At 43.6% G+C, this 20,899-nt stretch overlaps 1 protein-coding gene across 1 annotated transcript in view; it reads right to left on the reverse strand.

Moving 5' to 3' along the window:
- Positions 1-20,690, reverse strand: part of CASS4 (Cas scaffold protein family member 4) — a 109,736-nt gene extending 89,046 nt beyond the window's left edge. The window contains exons 1-2 of the mRNA XM_040436980.1: positions 20,573-20,690; positions 20,284-20,462 (exon numbers count right to left, since the gene is read on the reverse strand). Coding sequence (XP_040292914.1) covers positions 20,284-20,316 — 33 coding nt within the window. The 5' untranslated portion in view covers positions 20,317-20,462; positions 20,573-20,690. The remainder of the gene's footprint in view (positions 1-20,283; positions 20,463-20,572) is intronic.
- Between the last annotated feature and the right edge of the window lie 209 nt (positions 20,691-20,899).

Here is a 20,899-nt window from a genome sequence, read left to right on the forward strand (position 1 = left end):
CCTGTCTAGGACAATGATATTGAAATACCGTAGAAATGTAGAACTTGGCGAGATTTCACTGAACGTGAACAATCATTTTGCGTGAGAATGTGCAGCTGAGTTCATGTATCTAAGCCTTTGAGGTGTGATACTGTCTGCTGAGCTCTTTAATGTATCAAATCCTGGCAGCATGGTGGCCCAGTGGTAAGCATTGGTGCCTTGCAGTGCTGGGGTCCTAGGTTTAAATCTCACCAAAGACAACATCTGCATGGAGTTTGCATGTTCTCTCCATGTTTGTGTGGGTTTCCTCCAGGTACTCCAGTTTCCTCCCATACCCCAAAGACATCCTGATAGGGAACTTAGATTGTGAGCTCCATTAGGGACAGTGATTGATGATAATGTCTGTAAAGCGTGGAATATTTCAGCGCCATATAACGGAGTAAAATAAAAAATCTTGTCATGTGTGATAGCTGAGTTCATGTATCTAAGCCTTTGAGGTGTGGTACTGTCTGCTGAGCTAGTGTATCCATGCCTATTATGTGTGATGCTGTCTGCTGAGCCATGTATCTAATCCTATCATGTGTGATACTGTCTGCTGAGCCATGTATCTAATCCTATCATGTGTGATACTGCCTGCTGAGCTGTGTATCTAATCTTGTCATGTGTGATATTGCCTGATGAGCTGTGTATCTAATCTTGTCATGTGTCATACCGTCTGCTGAGTTGGTGTATCTAATCCTGTTGTGTGATACTGTCAGATGAGCCACTGTATGTAAAGGTCCTTTTACACAGGACAACAGAGCAGCAGATTGTAAGCAAAGAAGCGTTCCTTCCTGACAATCTGCTGCTCACTAGCGGAGGAGAGCACTACATTTACATGCAGCGATCCCCTCCAGAGTATGCAGAGGAGTGATCGCTAATGCCATCGCTCTTCCCTATACTGACTCGTTGTTTGCGACAGCAGATTGTGTTTAAACAGCACGATCTGCTGTTGGGAAACGAGGGTTTTTGTGTGTGCACAAATGATCGGATTAACTGATGAACAAGCGATTTGCTTATTCATTGGGTAATTGGCGGTACATCTACACCGCCAGATAATCGCTCATAGAAACGCTCGTTAGCGATTATCTTTAGGATCCTTGGCCTGTGTAAAGGGCCCTTAAAGGCGGATTTAGACAGGCCAATTGTCAGGAAGAAAGCGTTCCTTTCCGACAGTCAGCTGCTCGTTCAGTGAAGACCGTTCATTTACATGCAGCGATCTCCTTCACTGTTTGAGGATAGCGGATAGCTATAATGATCCCTCATCCTCATACAGAATCGTGGCTTCTGAGCAGCAGATCGCTGTTTAGACTGCCGCTCAGAAGCCATGATTGGTGGTGCCTACACAAGCGACAGGATCACCAGATGAACTAGCGTTTTACTTGTTCAACAGGTGATCGGTGGCCCATTTAGACGGCTAGATGATCAGGAATGACGGTTTGCAGGAACGTTCGTTCACAATAATCTGGACGATTATTGGTGCATTTGTGATACTATGAAGTGTAATATTATCTAAGCCTATAATGTATCTCATGTGTGAATTAATAAAACTCGCTGTAATAATCCTGTACACACAGTTTGCACTTTTATAGAGTGGATTTCCCCTCTGCCATCAGCAGAACTCGTTGGATTGTGGTCGGCTGTCATATAACAATGTATTAGATTGATTCCGCTGCCTCCTACGCATTTCATTCCAGCAGTCTCACTCCTAGTGATATTCCATGTTATCTCTGCAGATTGCTGCTTTCATGCTAATGTTTGCATGCTGGAGATAAGGAAGGAGTCATTCCTCAATGCTCCTGCTGAAGGATGCAAGAATTTCTGGTATGGGAGGAAAAGAAATACTGAGTAAATAGTTCAGACCACCAGAGGTTCAGGTTGGGTACATGGCTGACCTCTCCAAGCCCTGGAGGAAAGCGATAGAGAGAGGGGCAATAGAGAGGGGGGCGGTCCTGAGGCTTTCTAGTAGCACTGGTCAGAGGGATAACGATCAAGAGTAAAGTGAGCTCCAGAAAATAAAGAGATCGGGCAGCACGCATCAATGTCATACAATCATAAGACCTTAACAGTCCAGGGTCTGAAAGAAACCCATCTGGACAGTGATGCCCATCTATAGCTGTCCTGACAACTGTACATTCAGCTAACACTTTCAAGAACACATCAGACTATGGTGCCCTACACCAAAGAGTGATCCAAAAATTGAAGTCCCGAGGAAACAAGTTCAAGAGAGTGGGAAGGCCATGAAGAACTTCTAAAGACATGCAGGACTTGAAATATCAGTAACTGTGTAGCAAAATTAAGCTTATGATGTGTTCAGTGAAATGTAATGTGTCAAGTGCTTCTCTCTGGTCTGGAGGACTGCTTGCAGGTAATTGAGATTCACTGCAGCTCTGGAGGACCGTTTGTATCCACTGAAATCAAGTATTGCTGTCTAGTCTAGCGGATTAAAGGTAGGGACTTTGCCACCTTGGGGACCTCCTCCACCCACAAAAGGTGATCAAGCAGGCAAGTAGCTTTCTAGAATGATGTCTGTGAGTCACTGGCTATTTTCAAAACTGCCACAGAGGTCTGTGATGAGGGGCACGTGTAAACCTCTACCATATGTGGTTGGCTGTCTTCTAGATACCACTGATCGGAAAGATCCCCCCCATCAAATTTGTGCCCCGGGGATTCCATCAACCTTAAAGAGTCCATGCTCTGCTGATGTCTGTTAAGATGAAATGCAGCTCTGGAGAACTGTTGGAGTTCACTGCAATGAATTGATACCCATAGCAGAAAAAATGATAATCTACTTGTGCTTCCCCCAACAATGACAGCTGATCACAGGGGTCCCATTATGTAGGCCTTCTACATTCAACTTGCCACCGTGGCACCTGTTATTATGACCCAGATTTGTGTCATTAGCAAATGTTGTGTCTCCCCTTGTTCAGTTCACCTTCTTGGTGATAAGATAACACCAATGATAAGTGACTACATCTTCCAAACCCTTAAAACGCGATTTCCTGGCAATCCCCCACAATACTCTGCTCCTCACTACTTAGCAGCGTTTCACATCATGTGATTTCTGAATTGCTTAACCACAAACAGATATAATATGGTAAACAGAAGTCAGGACGCGAGTCGATACAATGAGGACGGTAACCCAAGACACAGACGGGTGTTTACACTGCACAGAATCAGATTAAGAGGATTGCCGCGCACATAAACACAGGCAGCCAGGACTATGAGTGTTTATTAGGGCCTGAGGCATCACTGATCCCTGGGTGTGAAGTCACAGCTCTGCAGCCATGAGCAGGGTGTGGATGCTGCACCTACCACCTAGGGGGTCACACTTCAACACCTCCCGCGCCAGTGTAGCCACCTCAACACACGTCAACTGGCTAGAGACCAGGGGCCAGATTTATCATTAGCTCAAGTCAGAATAATGGAGTGAAAAATTTGCAAATTTTTGTGCAATCGCTGAAACTGCGCATAAATTTGCGACTTTTTACTGCTCTGCACTATGGTCGCCAGTTTTCTATTACAACTATTTAAAAAGTCGCAAAAAAGTCGCAAAAAAATGCGCAATTTCACTCCAGTGAGGACCATGCTTCATTTATGAGACTTTTTAATAGAACATGCAACTTTTTTGTAAAGACGTGCAACTTTTTCATAAAGATGTGAGACTTTTGTAAAGCTGCTTACTGACGGATAAACTACTACCGTCAAACCACATTTATTACAGTCTTAAAGGGCCGATCATAAATCTGACTTGGCTAAAACTGACTTTAGGCATACGTGAAAGTGGAGTGAGCTGTCAGAGTAATGATAAATCTGGCCCCAGGTCTGCATCCATCACCCTGCCTTTTGTTAATGTCCAGTTTATTCTGCTGCAGAAGAAGGTGGTCACAAAAAGAAAGAAATGGGTACTTCTGGTGGCACTCAGATCATTTATTGATGCAAGAAATAACATGTTTTAGGATTGCACTGATCCCTTCATCAGATATAAGGTAAGATATCTGATAAAGGGATCAGAGCGATCCCGAAACGCGTTGTTTCTTGCACCAATAAATCCTCTTCTTAAACTCTCAGCAAATCCTCTTTTCCTTGGAGTGCCGCCAGAAGTTCCCATTTCTTTCTTCTTTTGACAGCCTTCTTTTGTGGATTTTCCAGGCCGCGCGGACGCTGGAGGGATGGCGTGCAGCAACCAAGGCCTTAGATCCTATGCATCTGCAGAGCTGTTGTGCACTTAGCACAAGAGAGTTAGGTGAGCAGCCAGTTGTGAAACCTGACCCGTTCCACCTGACGGTCCTGCCCATATTGCTCTCCTCTGCTCTTCTTTCAAGCGCTTCAGTTTATTTTGTGATGTTTAATCACAAGGCTATACAGAATTGACAGATCCCTTTACCAAGACAAGTAACAATGGAGGAAGGTTTGAAGCTAAGCTCATTTTAACAGTCAGAAGTCTTGTGTGTAGACCCTTGCCATACAGAATTGTTTTGAATCCTCTGGTTGGCTCAGTGGTACCCTCTCAGTCTTCAGGCGCAACTGCGGGAACCTGATCCTCACAAGACCTACTGTCCTCTTAATTCCTCTTACCACAATTGCCCCCAAGATTTCTACTGTGCATCCTCCATACTCTGGAACTCACTACCCCAACATATCAAAAGAAACCTGAAAACCCACCTCTTCAGACAAACCTACAACCTAGAGTGACCTTGCTGCCGCTATACCCCTATGACCAGCTTCACCCTCACTTACTGTGTTCTTCCCCCATCCCTTGTAGATTGTAAGCCCTCATGGGCAGGATCCTCTGTCCTTCTTTACAAGGCTGTAACTCGTCTTGTTAATGTTTATCGCTATTGTTTTATATTATGTATGTAAACCCCTTTTCATATGTGCATATGGCGCTTTATAATAAATATTAATAATATTAAAGTTTAGATGCTGCATAACAACATATCTGATTGTAGCCTTTGAACTTTACACATTTTACTGGCATGAAAGCTCTTGCTTCAGCCAGCTATAGCCCTAAGGCCTGTTTCATGCGATGAAATATTATTTATGATGCTGTGTGTTCCTGTGGGTCTACTGAATTATGTGAGTGCAGTACGGTAGACTTGCGGTCAAGCAGGGACTCAAAGCATCATAAGTTATTATGATGCTGTGAGTTTAATCAGAGGAGCAGAGATCATTCGGGAAAATACAGCCGTCATAAGGAACGTGTTTCCAGGACTGAAGATGCTAATGTGAAACAGGCCTAACAGTTATCTTTCCCGATATAAACAGTTTTACGATATTTTAATTTGATGGATAAGTGGCCCTTTTCCAGTTTGTTACAATCATCGATTCTCGTCGCACTAAAAATGACCAAGTGAAATCCGAAAATGGTTCATGTTGTGAAAAATTTAATATCGGTCAGCATCAGGATTGTGGAGAAAATTGTAACGCTCGTCGGATCAGGGGAGAATCTTTACTCTGCAATCGTGGTGGGAGTGCTGGAATGAAATGCGTAAAGAGCACAAAGTGTGATACATTGTTTCACAGCAGTCAAACCACAATGTATCATCTTAGATAAGCCATAGTGTAAAAGGTGACGTCACTTCCAAACCTCCTACACAGGAAATCAGACTGATGAGCTATGAGCGTCTCAGTATACTGTTACAATATGGAGCTGATCAGGCACAACATAGTATACTGTTACAATATGGAGCTGATCAGGCACAACATAGTATACTGTTACAATATGGAGCTGATCAGGCACAGCATAGTATACTGTTACAATATGGAGCGGATCAGGCACAACATAGAGCCATAAGAATAGATGCTCCAGAACTGTTATTACATGGCGGATGAATGTGTCTATTAAAACAGACATGTCAGGAGTGCCTGCTTTACCCAGTGTATTAGTATTTAATACATAATTGAACATTTTTTTCCCCCGCGGCCCTAGTGCATGACCTTATGATTATCCACATTGAACTTCATTTGCTATTTCTCTGCTCAACCCTCCAGCTTCCCCAAATCATTTTGCAGTATTATCGTCCCCTGTGTTGATTACTTTGCAGAGCTTAAGTTGGATTTAGACGAACCAATAATCGTCCAGAATATCGGGAACGACAGTTCCCAATAATATGGCCATCTAAATGTGGCGCTGATCACGCGATGAACTGTCACAGCCAGACAGCTGAGAAGCGCTCACAGGAGCTTCTCAGATCCTCCTCCTTGAATTTCTTTGTTTTGGTTTAGTTTCTAATCTCGTTAGTCTATCTCAGCTGTCATGCAGTCAGACTGATCGCTACCCTTTAAGTTCCTCCCCATAATGCAGTAGTGTGCGGCTGATACAACTTCCTGGAGTGTGTGTGCATGCTGTTCCCAGTTCCCTGTTCCCAGTCGTCAGTCGTCATTCGTCTGCAAGATAAGTGCTGTTTATGTATTTATGATTTTGTCTTTTCTGGATCCAGGTGACCCTGACTCCCTCCGTGTCAGTGTGGGGAGCCGGTGGTCGTGTCCCTTCACTATTGTAGGGTCTTCAGGTAATAGATAGCCGAGGAACGTGGATATGCGGACATCCACCTTTGGGGTGTTCGCATAGGCTGAGCAGTGAGGGAGAGCGGCAGGTCTATTGCAGGGGTCTCCCTTTGTTCCTTAGTTGTGGATCCAGAGAGACATTGTTTATATGGTATTGTCTTGTTTCCTGTACACCATCCGTGACATTATCAGCCGCCAAAACCGTCTCAAGCATGGATCCGGTTTCACTTTTGGCTGAACGCTTTCAGGGTCTTTCTTTGGAGGTAGCTGATCTCCGTAAGACTTTTTCTCAGTTTCAAGTGACCGGTTCAGCTTGCGTTCATGGAGTTTGTGCTGAGCCTAAGATCTCGCTCCCGGATACGTTCTCCGGGGGTAGTGAGAATTTTGTGCGTTTTAGAGAGGCTTGCAAACTCCATTTTCGCCTTCTTCCCCATTCTTCTGGTGATGAAGAACGGAGGGTGGGGATCATTATATCGCTGCTCAGGGGTAACGCTCAGTCCTGGGCCTTTTCGCTGCCGGAGGGGGCACGGCCCCTTCGTTCAGTGGATTAATTCTTTTTAGCCCTGGGTCAGATATATGATGATCCGGATCGTATTGCTCTGGCTGAGTCTAGACTACGTCTGTTATGCCAGGGTAAACAATCCGCAGAGATATACTGTTCAGAATTTCGGAGATGGGCAGCAGATACGGGTTGGAATGATGCTGCACTCCGAAGTCAATTTTGCTATGGTCTTTCAGAGGGATTGAAAGATGCATTTGCCTTTCATGAAAGACCTACCTCCTTGGATTCTGCTATGTCTCAGGCTGTTCGTATTGACAGGCGTCTTAGAGAGAGAGGAGAGATCTCTCCTTCCTGTCATACTCAGTCCCGGGACAGTGCAGCGGTCTCATTCTGTGCACAGGGGTCTCAGTCGCTGTCAGCCCCTTCTGAGCAGGAGTCCATGCAGCTGGGGTTGATTGCCTCTGACAATAGAAGATTCAGCCCGCAGGGGAGGGTTTGTTTTTGTTGTGGAGGTATAAATCATCTGGCAAATGTTTGTCCCTCTAGGAGATTCAGGCAGTTTTCTGGGAGTAATAAAGAGACAAAAAGGAAAAAATCTTTTAAAAATGTTCCGTCTGTTACTATTGGCAGGGTTGAGGCGGAAATTGAAGGTTTTCCGTTTGCTTGTAGTTCCCGTTTTGTCCTGCCTGCTAGGGTGGCGCTAGAGAGCAAGAGCATTTTTTTGTGAGATTTTTGTGGATAGTGGAGCAGCTGTCAACCTCATTGATAATCAATTTGCAATAACTCATGGTTTCCAGGTATGCACTTTGGGAAAGGATATTCCTGTTTTTGCTATTGATTCAGCTCCACTTTCTCAGAAATCATTAAAGGGCATAGTTCACAATATCCGTTTAATTGTGAGTGATGCTCATGTTGAGGATGTGTCATGTTTCGTCCTTAGCGGTTTGCCTACTCCTCTAGTGTTGGGGCTACCCTGGCTCACTAAACATAACCCCACCATTGATTGGCAAGCGAGGCAAATAAATGGTTGGAGTAACTTTTGCAGAGAGAATTGCCTCATAACATCTGTTTCTGAGGTTTCTACTAAGACTGTACCACCTTTCCTCTCTGAATTTTTGGATGTCTTCTCTGAGAGTGGAGTTCAGGGTTTGCCTCCGCACAGGGAGTATGATTGCCCTATTAATCTCATCCCAGGCGCCAAGCTGCCTAAATCTCGTTTATACAATCTCTCCCAACCTGAGAGGGTCGCTATGCGGGCTTATATCTCTGAGAGTCTGAGAAAAGGACACATACGACCCTCGAAGTCACCTGTTGCCGCTGTTTTTTTCTTTGTTAAGAAAAAAGATGGTTCTTTAAGACCTTGTCTGGATTTCAGGGAGCTGAACAGTATCACTATTCGTGATCCTTATCCGCTTCCTCTGATCCCGGACCTGTTCAACCAGGTTGTTGGGGCTAAAGTCTTTTCCAAATTAGACCTAAGAGGGGCATACAACCTGGTTAGGGTCAGAGAAGGAGACGAATGGAAGACGGCTTTCAATACCCCTGAGGGCCATTTTGAGAATTTGGTTATGCCTTTTGGTTTGATGAATGCCCCAGCCGTTTTTCAGCATTTCGTCAACAGCATTTTTTATCATTTAATGGGAAAATTTGTATTAGTGTATTTGGATGACATTTTGATTTTTTCTCCTGATTTCAAGACTCATAAGGAACACTTACGTCAGGTCTTGCTCATCCTGCGGGAGAATAAATTATACGCGAAACTGGAAAAATGTGTGTTTGCGGTTCCAGAAATCCAATTTCTGGGGTTTCTTGTCTCCGCTTCTGGTTTTCGCATGGACCCCGAGAAGGTCCGCGCTGTGCTTGAGTGGGAGCTTCCTGAGAATCAGAAGGCGCTGATGCGTTTTTTGGGCTTTGCCAATTATTACAGGAAATTTATTTTGAATTATTTCTCTGTTGTTAAACCACTCACTGATATGACCAGAAAGGGGGTAGATTTTTCTTCCTGGTCGGTAGAGGCGCGTAAGGCCTTTTCTAATATCAAGGAGAGTTTTGCTTCCGCTCCCATCCTAGTACAACCTGATATTTCGTTACCCTTCATAGTTGAGGTTGATGCTTCTGAGGTAGGGGTGCGTGCGGTCTTGTCTCAGGGTTCCTCTCCTGCCAAATGGCAACCGTGTGCCTTTTTCTCAAAGAAACTCTCCTCCGCAGAGAGAAATTATGATGTGGGAGATAGGGAATTGTTGGCCATCAAGTTGGCTTTTGAGGAATGGCGCCATTGGCTAGAGGGAGCCAGACACCCTATTACCGTGTTTACTGACCATAAAAATCTGGCCTACTTGAAGTCAGCCAAGCATCTGAACCCGAGACAGGCCAGATGGTCTTTGTTCTTTTCAAGGTTTAATTTTGTTGTTACGTTCCGCCCTGGGGTTAAGAATGTGAAGGCAGATGCCCTGTCACGTTGTTTTCCGGGAGGTGGGAATTTTGAAGACCCGGGTCCCATTTTGGCTGAAGGTGTGGTGGTCTCTGCTCTTTTTCCTGAATTGGAGGCAGAGGTGCAGGCAGCCCAGTCAGAAGCTCCTGATCTTTGTCCTCTTGGGAGGTTGTTTGTGCCTCTCGCTTTGAGACACAAGATTTTTAAAGAACACCACGACACGGTCCTTGCTGGGCACCCGGGGGCAAGAGCCACACTGGATCTCATCGCTCGGAGATTCTGGTGGCCTGCGCTTCGTAAGTCGGTTGAGGGTTTTGTGGCAGCTTGCGAGACTTGCGCTCGTGCCAAGGTTCCTCATTCACGGCCATCAGGTCCTCTCCTTCCTTTGCCCATTCCTTCCCGTCCTTGGACACATCTGTCCATGGACTTCATAACGGACTTGCCTCGTTCCTCGGGGAAGTCTGTGATTCTGGTGGTGGTGGACCGTTTTAGCAAAATGGTGCATTTTATCCCTTTTCCTGGTTTGCCCAATGCTAAGACGCTGGCGCAGGCATTTATTGACCACATTGTCAAATTGCATGGGATTCCTTCAGACATAGTCTCTGATAGGGGCACGCAGTTTGTTTCCAGATTCTGGAAGGCTTTCTGTTCTCGCTTGGGGGTTCGGTTGTCATTCTCTTCTGCTTTCCATCCGCAGTCGAATGGCCAGACAGAGCGCGTCAATCAGAATCTGGAGACATATCTGCGCTGTTTTGTGGCGGAGAATCAGGAGGATTGGTGTTCTTTTTTGTCCCTTGCTGAGTTTGCTTTAAATAACCGTCGTCAGGAGTCCTCTGATAAGTCACCATTTTTTGGTGCATATGGGTTCCATCCGCAGTTTGGGACTTTCTCGGGAGAGGGCTCTTCTGGTTTGCCTGATGAGGACAGATTCTCCTCGTCTTTGTCATCTATTTGGCAAAAGATTCAGGATAATCTAAAGAGCATGAGTGAGAGATATAAGCGTGTGGCGGATAAGAGACGTGTGCCTGGTCCGGACCTGAATGTTGGTGATCTGGTGTGGTTGTCTACCAAGAATATCAAATTGAAGGTTCCCTCCTGGAAGTTGGGTCCTAGGTTTATTGGGCCTTACAAGATCCTGTCTGTCATCAATCCTGTTGCCTACCGTCTTGATCTTCCTCAGACTTGGAAGATCCATAATGTTTTTCATAAGTCCTTATTGAAACCTTATGTTCAACCTATTGTACCCTCGCCTTTGCCTCCTCCTCCGACTATGGTTGATGGAAATCTTGAATTTCAGGTCTCTAGGATTGTGGATTCTCGTCTTGTCCGCGGTTCCCTCCAGTACCTCGTTCATTGGGAGGGTTATGGTCCTGAGGAGAGGATGTGGGTCCCAGTGACGGACATTAAGGCCTCTCGTCTCATCAGGGCTTTCCATAGGTCCCATCCTGAGAAGGTGGGCCCTGAGTGTCCGGAGTCCACTCCTAGAGGGAGGGGTACTGTCACAGCCAGACAGCTGAGAAGCGCTCACAGGAGCTTCTCAGATCCTCCTCCTTGAATTTCTTTGTTTTGGTTTAGTTTCTCATCTCGTTAGTCTATCTCAGCTGTCATGCAGTCAGACTGATCGCTACCCTTTAAGTTCCTCCCCATAATGCAGTAGTGTGCGGCTGATACAACTTCCTGGAGTGTGTGTGCATGCTGTTCCCAGTTCCCTGTTCCCAGTCGTCAGTCGTCATTCGGCTGCAAGATAAGTGCTGTTTATGTATTTATGATTTTGTCTTTTCTGGATCCAGGTGACCCTGACTCCCTCCGTGTCAGTGTGGGGAGCCGGTGGTCGTGTCCCTTCACTATTGTAGGGTCTTCAGGTAATAGATAGCCGAGGAACGTGGATATGCGGACATCCACCTGTGGGGTGTTCGCATAGGCTGAGCAGTGAGGGAGAGCGGCAGGTCTATTGCAGGGGTCTCCCTTTGTTCCTTAGTTGTGGATCCAGAGAGACATTGTTTATATGGTATTGTCTTGTTTCCTGTACACCATCCGTGACATGAACGAGCAAAGAGCTTATTCATTGGATGATCCTGTCGTTTGTGCAGGTTCATCAATTATTGTTTTTGAGCAGCAGATTGTGCAGCCTAAACAGCGATCTCCTGCCCAGAAACAATGATTCTGTATGGGGACGAGGGATAGCAGCAGTCTCCTTCACTGAGAACGCTTCCTTCCCGACAATCGGCCTTTAGTGTGATCTACAATTTTTTTTTATTTGACTGTATAAGCCTTCTATAGGTTAATTAATAAACACGTCAGCAAATGGCATTTATTATGTATACACTTCTCATTTCCATGGTTACGACCACCCTGCAAACCAGCAGTGGTGGTTGTGCTTGCACACTAAACAAAAAAAGTGCTGGACTATGTGCACTCTCATGGTCCCAGCCACTAGAGAGGCTGACGTTTTTTCCTATAGTATGCAAGCATGTCCACCGCTGCTGGATTGCAGGGTGGTCGTAACCATGGAAATGAGAAGTGTATAATGTGATGCAAAAATGATTCAAGTCAGCAGAACAGGCAATATGGAAATCACAATACATTAGTAAGTGTCTTGTATTAAGTTTCTCTACATAATACATGCCACTTGCTGAAGTGACACAACTCCTTTAAGGCCCAATACTGACCCCTCTTTTTCCTATCACTGAGCCATTTGTTAACTCAACAATACCTTTGATTTGCTAAATTGTATATCTACACTCTTCACGGGCTGATAAATCTGCCTGTGTAAAAGGACCATTATACCATTCAGTTCTGAAAAACTGAGCACAATGTCTGTACTCTGCCAGTAATAACTACTAACATACTGCTCCTTATTTACAAGAATGTAAATACTATTATACTGCCCTATGTACAAGAATATACCTACTATACTACTGCCTCATATGTACAAGAATATAACTACTATAATACTGCCCCCTATGTACAAGAATATAACTACTATAGTACTGCCGCCTATGTACAAGAACATAACTACTATAATACTGCCCCCTATGTACAGGAATATACTGTAACTACTATAATACTGCCTCCTATGTACTAGAATATAACTACAATTAAACTGTTATCTATATACAAGAACATGGCTAATATAATACTATAATATTGTCATCTTTGTACAAGAATATAACTACTATAATACTGTCCCACTATGTACAAGAATAAAACTACTATATACAAGAACATAATTAATATAATACTATAATATTGTCATCTTTGTACAAGAATATAACTACTATAATACTGTCCCACTATGTACAACACTAAAACTACTATAATAATAACCCTATGTACAAGAATATAACAACTTTAATAATAACCCTATGTACAAGAATATAACTACTATAATACTGCTTCCTATGTACAAGAATATAACTACTATAATACTGATTCCTATGTACAAGAATAGAACTACTATAATACTGCCTCATGTGTACAAGAATAGAACTACTATAATACTGCCTCATGTGTACAAAAATATAACTACTAGAATACTGCCTTATGTGTACAAAAATATAACTACTAGAATACTGTTCCCTATTTACAAGAATATAACTACTATAATACTGTTCCCTATTTACAAGAATATAACTACTATAATACTGCTCCCTATGTACAAGAATATAATTACTAGAATACTGTTCCCTATTTACAAGAATATAACTACTATAATACTGCCCCTTATGTACAAGAATAGAACTACTACAGGGAGTGCAGAATTATTAGGCAAATGAGTATTTTGACCACATCATCCTCTTTATGCATGTTGTCTTACTCCAAGCTGTATAGGCTCGAAAGCCTACTACCAATTAAGCATATTAGGTGATGTGCATCTCTGTAATGAGAAGGGGTGTGGTCTAATGACATCAACACCCTATATTAGGTGTGCATAATTATTAGGCAACTTCCTTTCCTTTGGCAAAATGGGTCAAAAGAAGGACTTGACAGGCTCAGAAAAGTCAAAAATAGTGAGATATCTTGCAGAGGGATGCAGCACTCTTTAAATTGCAAAGCTTCTGAAGCGTGATCATCGAACAATCAAGCGTTTCATTCAAAATAGTCAACAGGGTCGCAAGAATCGTGTGGAAAAACCAAGGCTCAAAATAACTGCCCATGAACTGAGAAAAGTCAAGCGTGCAGCTGCCAAGATGCCACTTGCCACCAGTTTGGCCATATTTCAGAGCTGTAACATCACTGGAGTGCCCAAAAGCACAAGGTGTGCAATACTCAGAGACATGGCCAAGGTAAGAAAGGCTGAAAGACGACCACCACTGAACAAGACACACAAGCTAAAACGTCAAGACTGGGCCAAGAAATATCTCAAGACTGATTTTTCTAAGGTTTTATGGACTGATGAAATGAGAGTGAGTCTTGATGGGCCAGAGGGATGGGCCCGTGGCTGGATTGGTAAAGGGCAGAGAGCTCCAGTCCGACTCAGACGCCAGCAAGGTGGAGGTGGAGTACTGGTTTGGGCTGGTATTATCAAAGATGAGCTTGTGGGGCCTTTTCGGGTTGAGGATGGAGTCAAGCTCAACTCCCAGTCCTACTGCCAGTTTCTGGAAGACACCTTCTTCAAGCAGTGGTACAGGAAGAAGTCTGCATCCTTCAAGAAAAACATGATTTTCATGCAGGACAATGCTCCATCACACGCGTCCAAGTACTCCACAGCGTGGCTGGCAAGAAAGGGTATAAAAGAAGAAAATCTAATGACATGGCCTCCTTGTTCACCTGATCTGAACCCCATTGAGAACCTGTGGTCCATCATCAAATGTGAGATTTACAAGGAGGGAAAACAGTACACCTCTCTAAACAGTGTCTGGGAGGCTGTGGTTGCTGCTGCACGCAATGTTGATGGTGAACAGATCAAAACACTGACAGAATCCATGGATGGCAGGCTTTTGAGTGTCCTTGCAAAGAAAGGTGGCTATATTGGTCACTGATTTGTTTTTGTTTTGTTTTTGAATGTCAGAAATGTATATTTGTGAATGTTGAGATGTTATATTGGTTTCACTGGTAAAAATAAATAATTGAAATGGGTATATATTTGTTTTTTCTTAAGTTGCCTAATAATTATGCACAGTAATAGTCACCTGCACACACAGATATCCCCCTAAAATAGCTAAGACTAAAAACAAACTAAAAACTACTTCCAAAAATATTCAGCTTTGATATTAATGAGTTTTTTGGGTTCATTGAGAACATGGTTGTTGTTCAATAATAAAATGAATCCTCAAAAATACAACTTGCCTAATAATTCTGCACTCCCTGTATAATACTGCCTCATGTGTACAAGAATAGAACTACTATAAAACTGCCTCATGTGTACAAGAATATAACTACTATAATACTGCCTCATGTGTACAAAAATATAACTACTAGAATACTGTTCCCTATTTACAAGAATATAACTACTATAATACTGCTCCCTATGTACAAGAATATAATTACTAGAATACTGTTCCCTATGTACAAGAATAGAACTACTATAATACTGCCCCTTATTTACAAGAATAGAACTACTATAATACTGCCTTATGTGTACATGAATAGAACTACTATAATACTGCCTTATGTGTACAAGAATAGAACTACTATAATACTGCCTCATGTGTACAAGAATAGAACTACTATAATACTGCCTCATATGTACAAGAATATAACTACTATAATACTGCCTCATATGTACAAGAACATTACTATAATACTGCCTCATATGTACAAGAACATAACTACTATAATACTGCCTCATATGTACAATGTACAAGAATATATCTACAATAATACGGTTCCTTATGGATGAGAATGAGCAGTTTTCCATATTTGAACATTCTTGAAGTACATGTGGATGCCTCATGCCTCTATAGATATAATGGCTGCCTCTCTAGTATCCCTTTACTAGTGAATCTTCTTGACTTCTCTCTTGCTTCTACTGTAGAAATTCTTGGAATGTATTTCTTCCTGTGTGTGAATATTTTTGCTTGTTGCTCTCGCACTGATTTGTATTAGATCAAAGCTCGTACCAAAAAAAATGGGATTCTGAGTGATGTGGAAATGGTGCTGTGTGGACACGGGAGCTGCAGCCAAGTATTAATGCTCCTTTCTATCTCCGCCACATGGAGATGTACCAGAATATAACTACTATATGTACAAGAATATAACTACTATAATACTGCTTCCTATGTACAAGAATATAACTACTATAATACTGCCTCCTATTTACAAGAATATAACTACTATAATACTGCTCCCTATGTACAAGAATATAATTACTAGAATACTGTTCCCTATGTACAAGAATAGAACTACTAGAATACTGCCCCTTATGTACAAGAATAGAACTACTATAATACTGCCTCATGTGTACAAGAATAGAACTACTATAATACTGCCTCATGTGTACAAGAATATAACTACTATAATACTGCCTCATGTGTACAAGAATATACCTACTATAATACTGCCTCATGTGTACAAGAATATAACTACTATAATACTGCCTCATATGTACAAGAATATAACTACTATAATACTGCCTCATATGTACAAGAACATTACTATAATACTGCCTCATATGTACAAGAATATATCTACAATAATACGGTTCCTTATGGATGAGAATGAGCAGTTTTCCATATTTGAACATTCTTGAAGTACATGTAGATGCCTCATGCCTCTATAGATATAATGGCTGCCTCTCTAGTATCCCTTTACTAGTGAATCTTCTTGACTTCTCTCTTGCTTCTACTGTAGAAATTCTTGGAATGTATTTCTTCCTGTGTGTGAATATTTTTGCTTGTTGCTCTCGCACTGATTTGTATTAGATCAAAGCTCGTACCAAAAAAAATGGGATTCTGAGTGATGTGGAAATGGTGCTGTGTGGACACGGGAGCTGCAGCCAAGTATTAATGCTGCTTTCTATCTCCGCCACATGGTGTTATTGAGAGTGGAGTCTGTGCATAATAAACCACAGACAGCGACTGAGAAAACAAGTTCACTCCCAGCACAACACAACGGTCAGAACTGTCGAGAAGAGTATCTGACTGCGTACTGGCAAATCTGACTGGCAGCATTAGGAATGACAACCTAAAATAATTAATCAGAGTTAGGCCTCTTTCACACTTGCGTTGTCCGGATCCGTCGTGTACTCCATTTGCCGGTGGTGCCCACCGGATCCGTAACACCGCAAGTGAACTGAAAGCATTTAAAGACTGATCCGTCTTCAAAATGCGTTCAGTGTTACTATGGCACCCAGGACGCTATTAAAGTCCTGGTTGCCATAGTAGTAGTGGGGAGCGGAGGAGCAGTATACTTATCGTCCGGGCGGCTCCCGGGGCGCTCCAGAATGACATCAGAGCGCCCCATGCGCATGGATGACGTGATCCATGCGATCACGTCATCCATGCGCGTGGGGCGCCCTGACGTCACTCTGAAGCGCCCCGGGAGCCGCACGGACGGTAAGTATACTGCTCCCCCGCTCCCCACTACACTTTACCATGGCAAACAGGACTTTAGCGTGGCCTGGCAGCCATGGTAACCATTCAGAAAAAGCTAAACGTCGGATCCGGTAATGCGCCGAAACGACGTTTAGCTTAAGGCCGGATCCGGATTAATGCCTTTCAATGGGCATTAATTCCGGATCCGCCCTTGCGGCAAGTGTTCAGGATTTTTGGCCGGAGCAAAAAGCGCAGCATGCTGCGGTATTTTCTTTGGCCAAAAAACGTTCCGTTACGGAACTGAAGACATCCTGATGCATCCTGAACGGATTTCTCTCCATCCTGAACGGAACTCTATGCCGGAACAGAACAACGCAAGTGTGAAAGAGCCCTTAAAGGGGTATTCCGGTTATAATATCCCCTATTTACAGGATAGAGGATAACTATTAGATTGGCGGGGGTCCTACCGGTGGGGCACCCACAAGAATGGGGCTCCCATACCCATGGAGCCGCCTGAAATGAACAAAGTGGCTGGTTGTGCATGTGTGCAGCCGCTCCATTCATTTCTATGGGAGTTCCGGAAGTAGGTAGGAGTTATCTCTGAACTCCCATAGAAAGGAGGGCTGCACGCATGGGGTAAGGATGGGGGTAACATAGGGGATAACGTAACATAAATGGAATACTTCTTTAAGAGGGCACTAACCCTACAGTTTTCTCAATTAGCAATGTTGTTGTATGTGGTCTATTGTTCTCTGTTATCAGCCATTTTTGTCCAGGTAGTGGATGACTATAGTGCAGGTGAATACAGTCTAATGCTCTCTGTTACTAACCTTTTCAGGCTAGTGAGGCTGACAGTCAGACAGGTCAATGTAACCTATTGCTTCCTGTTATTAGCTCTTTCATTTTGGGCAGAGAATAAGTGTAGGACGGGAGAATACAGTGTCCCAGATTCACTAAGCCATAAGATGGCGTAAGCTTAGACTGGCTGTCTAGACCTGCCAAGGGCGATAAATCTGGTGCGGGGAGAGACACTTTTCTCTGACTCTATACCAACTATTGTTTGGATTGCTTTGAGACAGATTTTTATGCCAGAATGTTGGCACATGACCCCTTTCACATGAAGCCCCTCCCCTTTCTACTAAGTTCCGTCCCCTGCTGAGCAAGTTAGGAAAAAGTGTAGAAACCATAGATGAGCCTAATTGCACCACTTTTTTAGACGGCTTTTTGGCACAGACACATGAGTAAATCTGGACCAGTGTTTTTCTTCATGTTGTCAGCTATGTTACCCTGGCGAGAGGATGACTGTAGGACAGATGAATAGACTCTATTGCTTTCAGGTATTTCAGGCTGGGCAGAGGCTGACAGACATGATATATGTGAGTGATAGCGGCAACATCTCTTATAAGGCTGCTGAGCTTTTGGCTCTATATAGAAAGGTGTTATCATATTTGGTTAAAGAGGTATGTCTATGAGACAGCAGCAGTGGACAGAAAGAGAGATGGGAGGCAGCACATGTGCACTGCTCACGCCGTCTCCTAACACAGCTGATCGGCGGGGTGCAGAGTGTCGGCCTCCCTCCGATCTGATATGGACGACCGATCCTGAGGATAAGTCATCAATAGAAAAAGCCCGGACAACACCTTTAAGGCTGGGTTCACATCACGTTTTTCCCATCTGTTTAACGTACACAAAAAACTTATAAGTTAAACGGATGCCTTAGACTGATGCCATACAGTGGCATCTGTGCACCATACACACCATTGTAAAAAAAAAAAAGTATACTTTTTTTTACTGAACTGTGCAGGATACAAGAACGTGGTGTTCTGCGTTTTTATGTCCTTTATTTTCTAATGTATAGGTCAAATGGAGGCATAAAACATGATGTGAACCCACCTGACAACACTCTTCATCTATTTCAGCAGTCAGTGCCGGACTAAAGGAATTTAGTGTAGGTCTGTAAGGCCTCTTTCACACTTGCGTTGTCCGGATCCGGCGTGTACTCCACTTGCCGGAATTACACTCCGGATCCGGAAAAACGCAAGTGTACTGAAAGCATTTGAAGACGGAACCGTCTTCCAAATGCGTTCAGTGTTACTATGGCACCCAGGACGCTATTAAAGTCCTGGCTGCCATAGTAGGAGCGGGGAGCGGGGGAGCGGTATACTTACAGTCCGTGCGGCTCCCGGGGCGCTCCAGAATGACGTCAGAGCGCCCCATGCGCATGGATGACGTGATCCATGTGATCACATGATCCATGCGCTTGGGGCGCCCTGACGTCACTCTGGAGCGCCCGGTGAGCCGCACGGACTGTAAGTATACCGCTCCCCCGCTCCCCACTACACTTTACCATGGCTGCCAGGACTTTAGCGTCGCGGCAGCCATGGTAACCACTCTGAAAAAGCTAAATGTCGGCTCCGGCAATGCGCCGAAACGACATTTAGCTTAAGGCCGGATCCGGATCAATGCCTTTCAATGGGCATTAATTCCGGATCCGGCCTTGCGGCAAGTGTTCCGGATTTTTGGCCGGAGCAAAAAGCGCAACATGCTGCGGTATTTTCTCCGGCCAAAAAACGTTCCGTTCCGGAACTGAAGACATCCTGATGCATCCTGAACGGATTTCTCTCCATTCAGAATGCATTGGGATAATCCTGATCAGGATTCTTCCGGCATAGAGCCCCGACGACGGAACTCTATGCCGGAAGACAAGAACGCAAGTGTGAAAGAGCCCTTACTTCACCACAACCAATAGGACAGTTTTTCAATAAATCATTTTGAGATTTTTAAGGTTGTAACTACTTCCATAATATGGTACATAGATAGATATGAGATACCGTAGATAAATAGATATGAGATAGATATATAGATGATATAGACAGATGATAGATAGACAGATAGATAGATAGATAGATGATATAGATAGATAGATAGATAGATAGATAGATAGATAGATAGATAGATGATATAGATAGATAGATAGATAGATGATATAGATAGATAGATAGATAGATGATAGATAGATGATAGATAGATAGATGGATGATATAGACAGATGATAGATAGATAGATGGATGGATGATAGATAGATATTTGGTTTTTTTCTGTGCTGCTTATATTTTGCTGTTGTCTAGATGAATAGAGAGAAAGGAGACAGAGACAGACAGTTATGAAATAGTTTTGTTATGTTAGAAAATATTAAAAATGAAAATTCCATCAGTCAGTAATTCTGACACAACCTCCTGAATGTCAGCACAATCTGCATATAATGCCTCCCTCCCACCTCATCTATTTCTCATCTCCTCTCTCTCTCCTGTGCACCAGTGACCACGGTCCCCCTCCCCAGTTCTCACCTTTTTTCCGAGGCCCTGGACGATAGGCTCCATGCCAGGCTGGTGGTGCCAGAGTCTGTCTGACCGCTGCTGACGGTTCTCTGCGAGCTCTGCACAGTCACCACAAGCTCAGCTGCAGCACATCTGGCTGACAAATACTTCAGGAACTTCCTGGCAAGGTGGAATGGTCTGTGTGAGCGCTGATAAGAGGAGAGAGAGAAAAAAAAACACCACAGTTTAAAAAGAAAAAGAAAAAAAAGAACATTCATTTAAAAATAAATAAAAATCTATCAAATCTAAAAATGTTCACCTGTGTTGTTCATTCAGGGAGATAAGTCTGCGGCACCTCCTGTGACATCGTATCTCTGCATTGAACGTCTTCTGAGGAAAGGGCCTTGCACATCTTAGTTGGTAAATTCAGGTTCTCACTTGCACCCAGGAATATTTCTTCACCTCTTTAGCTTACATTTTAGAGAACACAGAGTTCTGTTTTCCTGTTCGGAAGTTGCTCTTGCTGTTCACTACAGTCTACAAAGGGGATGAAGACTGCAACCCCAACTGGGGCCAAGAGAAACTGGGGTGAACCTGGAGCCTGCAATGTCCTCTGTGTTGGCTCAAGGCCAGTGGTGTACATAGA

Source organism: Bufo bufo, chromosome 6 (genome assembly GCF_905171765.1).
Source record: "Bufo bufo chromosome 6, aBufBuf1.1, whole genome shotgun sequence".
Lineage (NCBI taxonomy): Eukaryota > Metazoa > Chordata > Amphibia > Anura > Bufonidae > Bufo > Bufo bufo.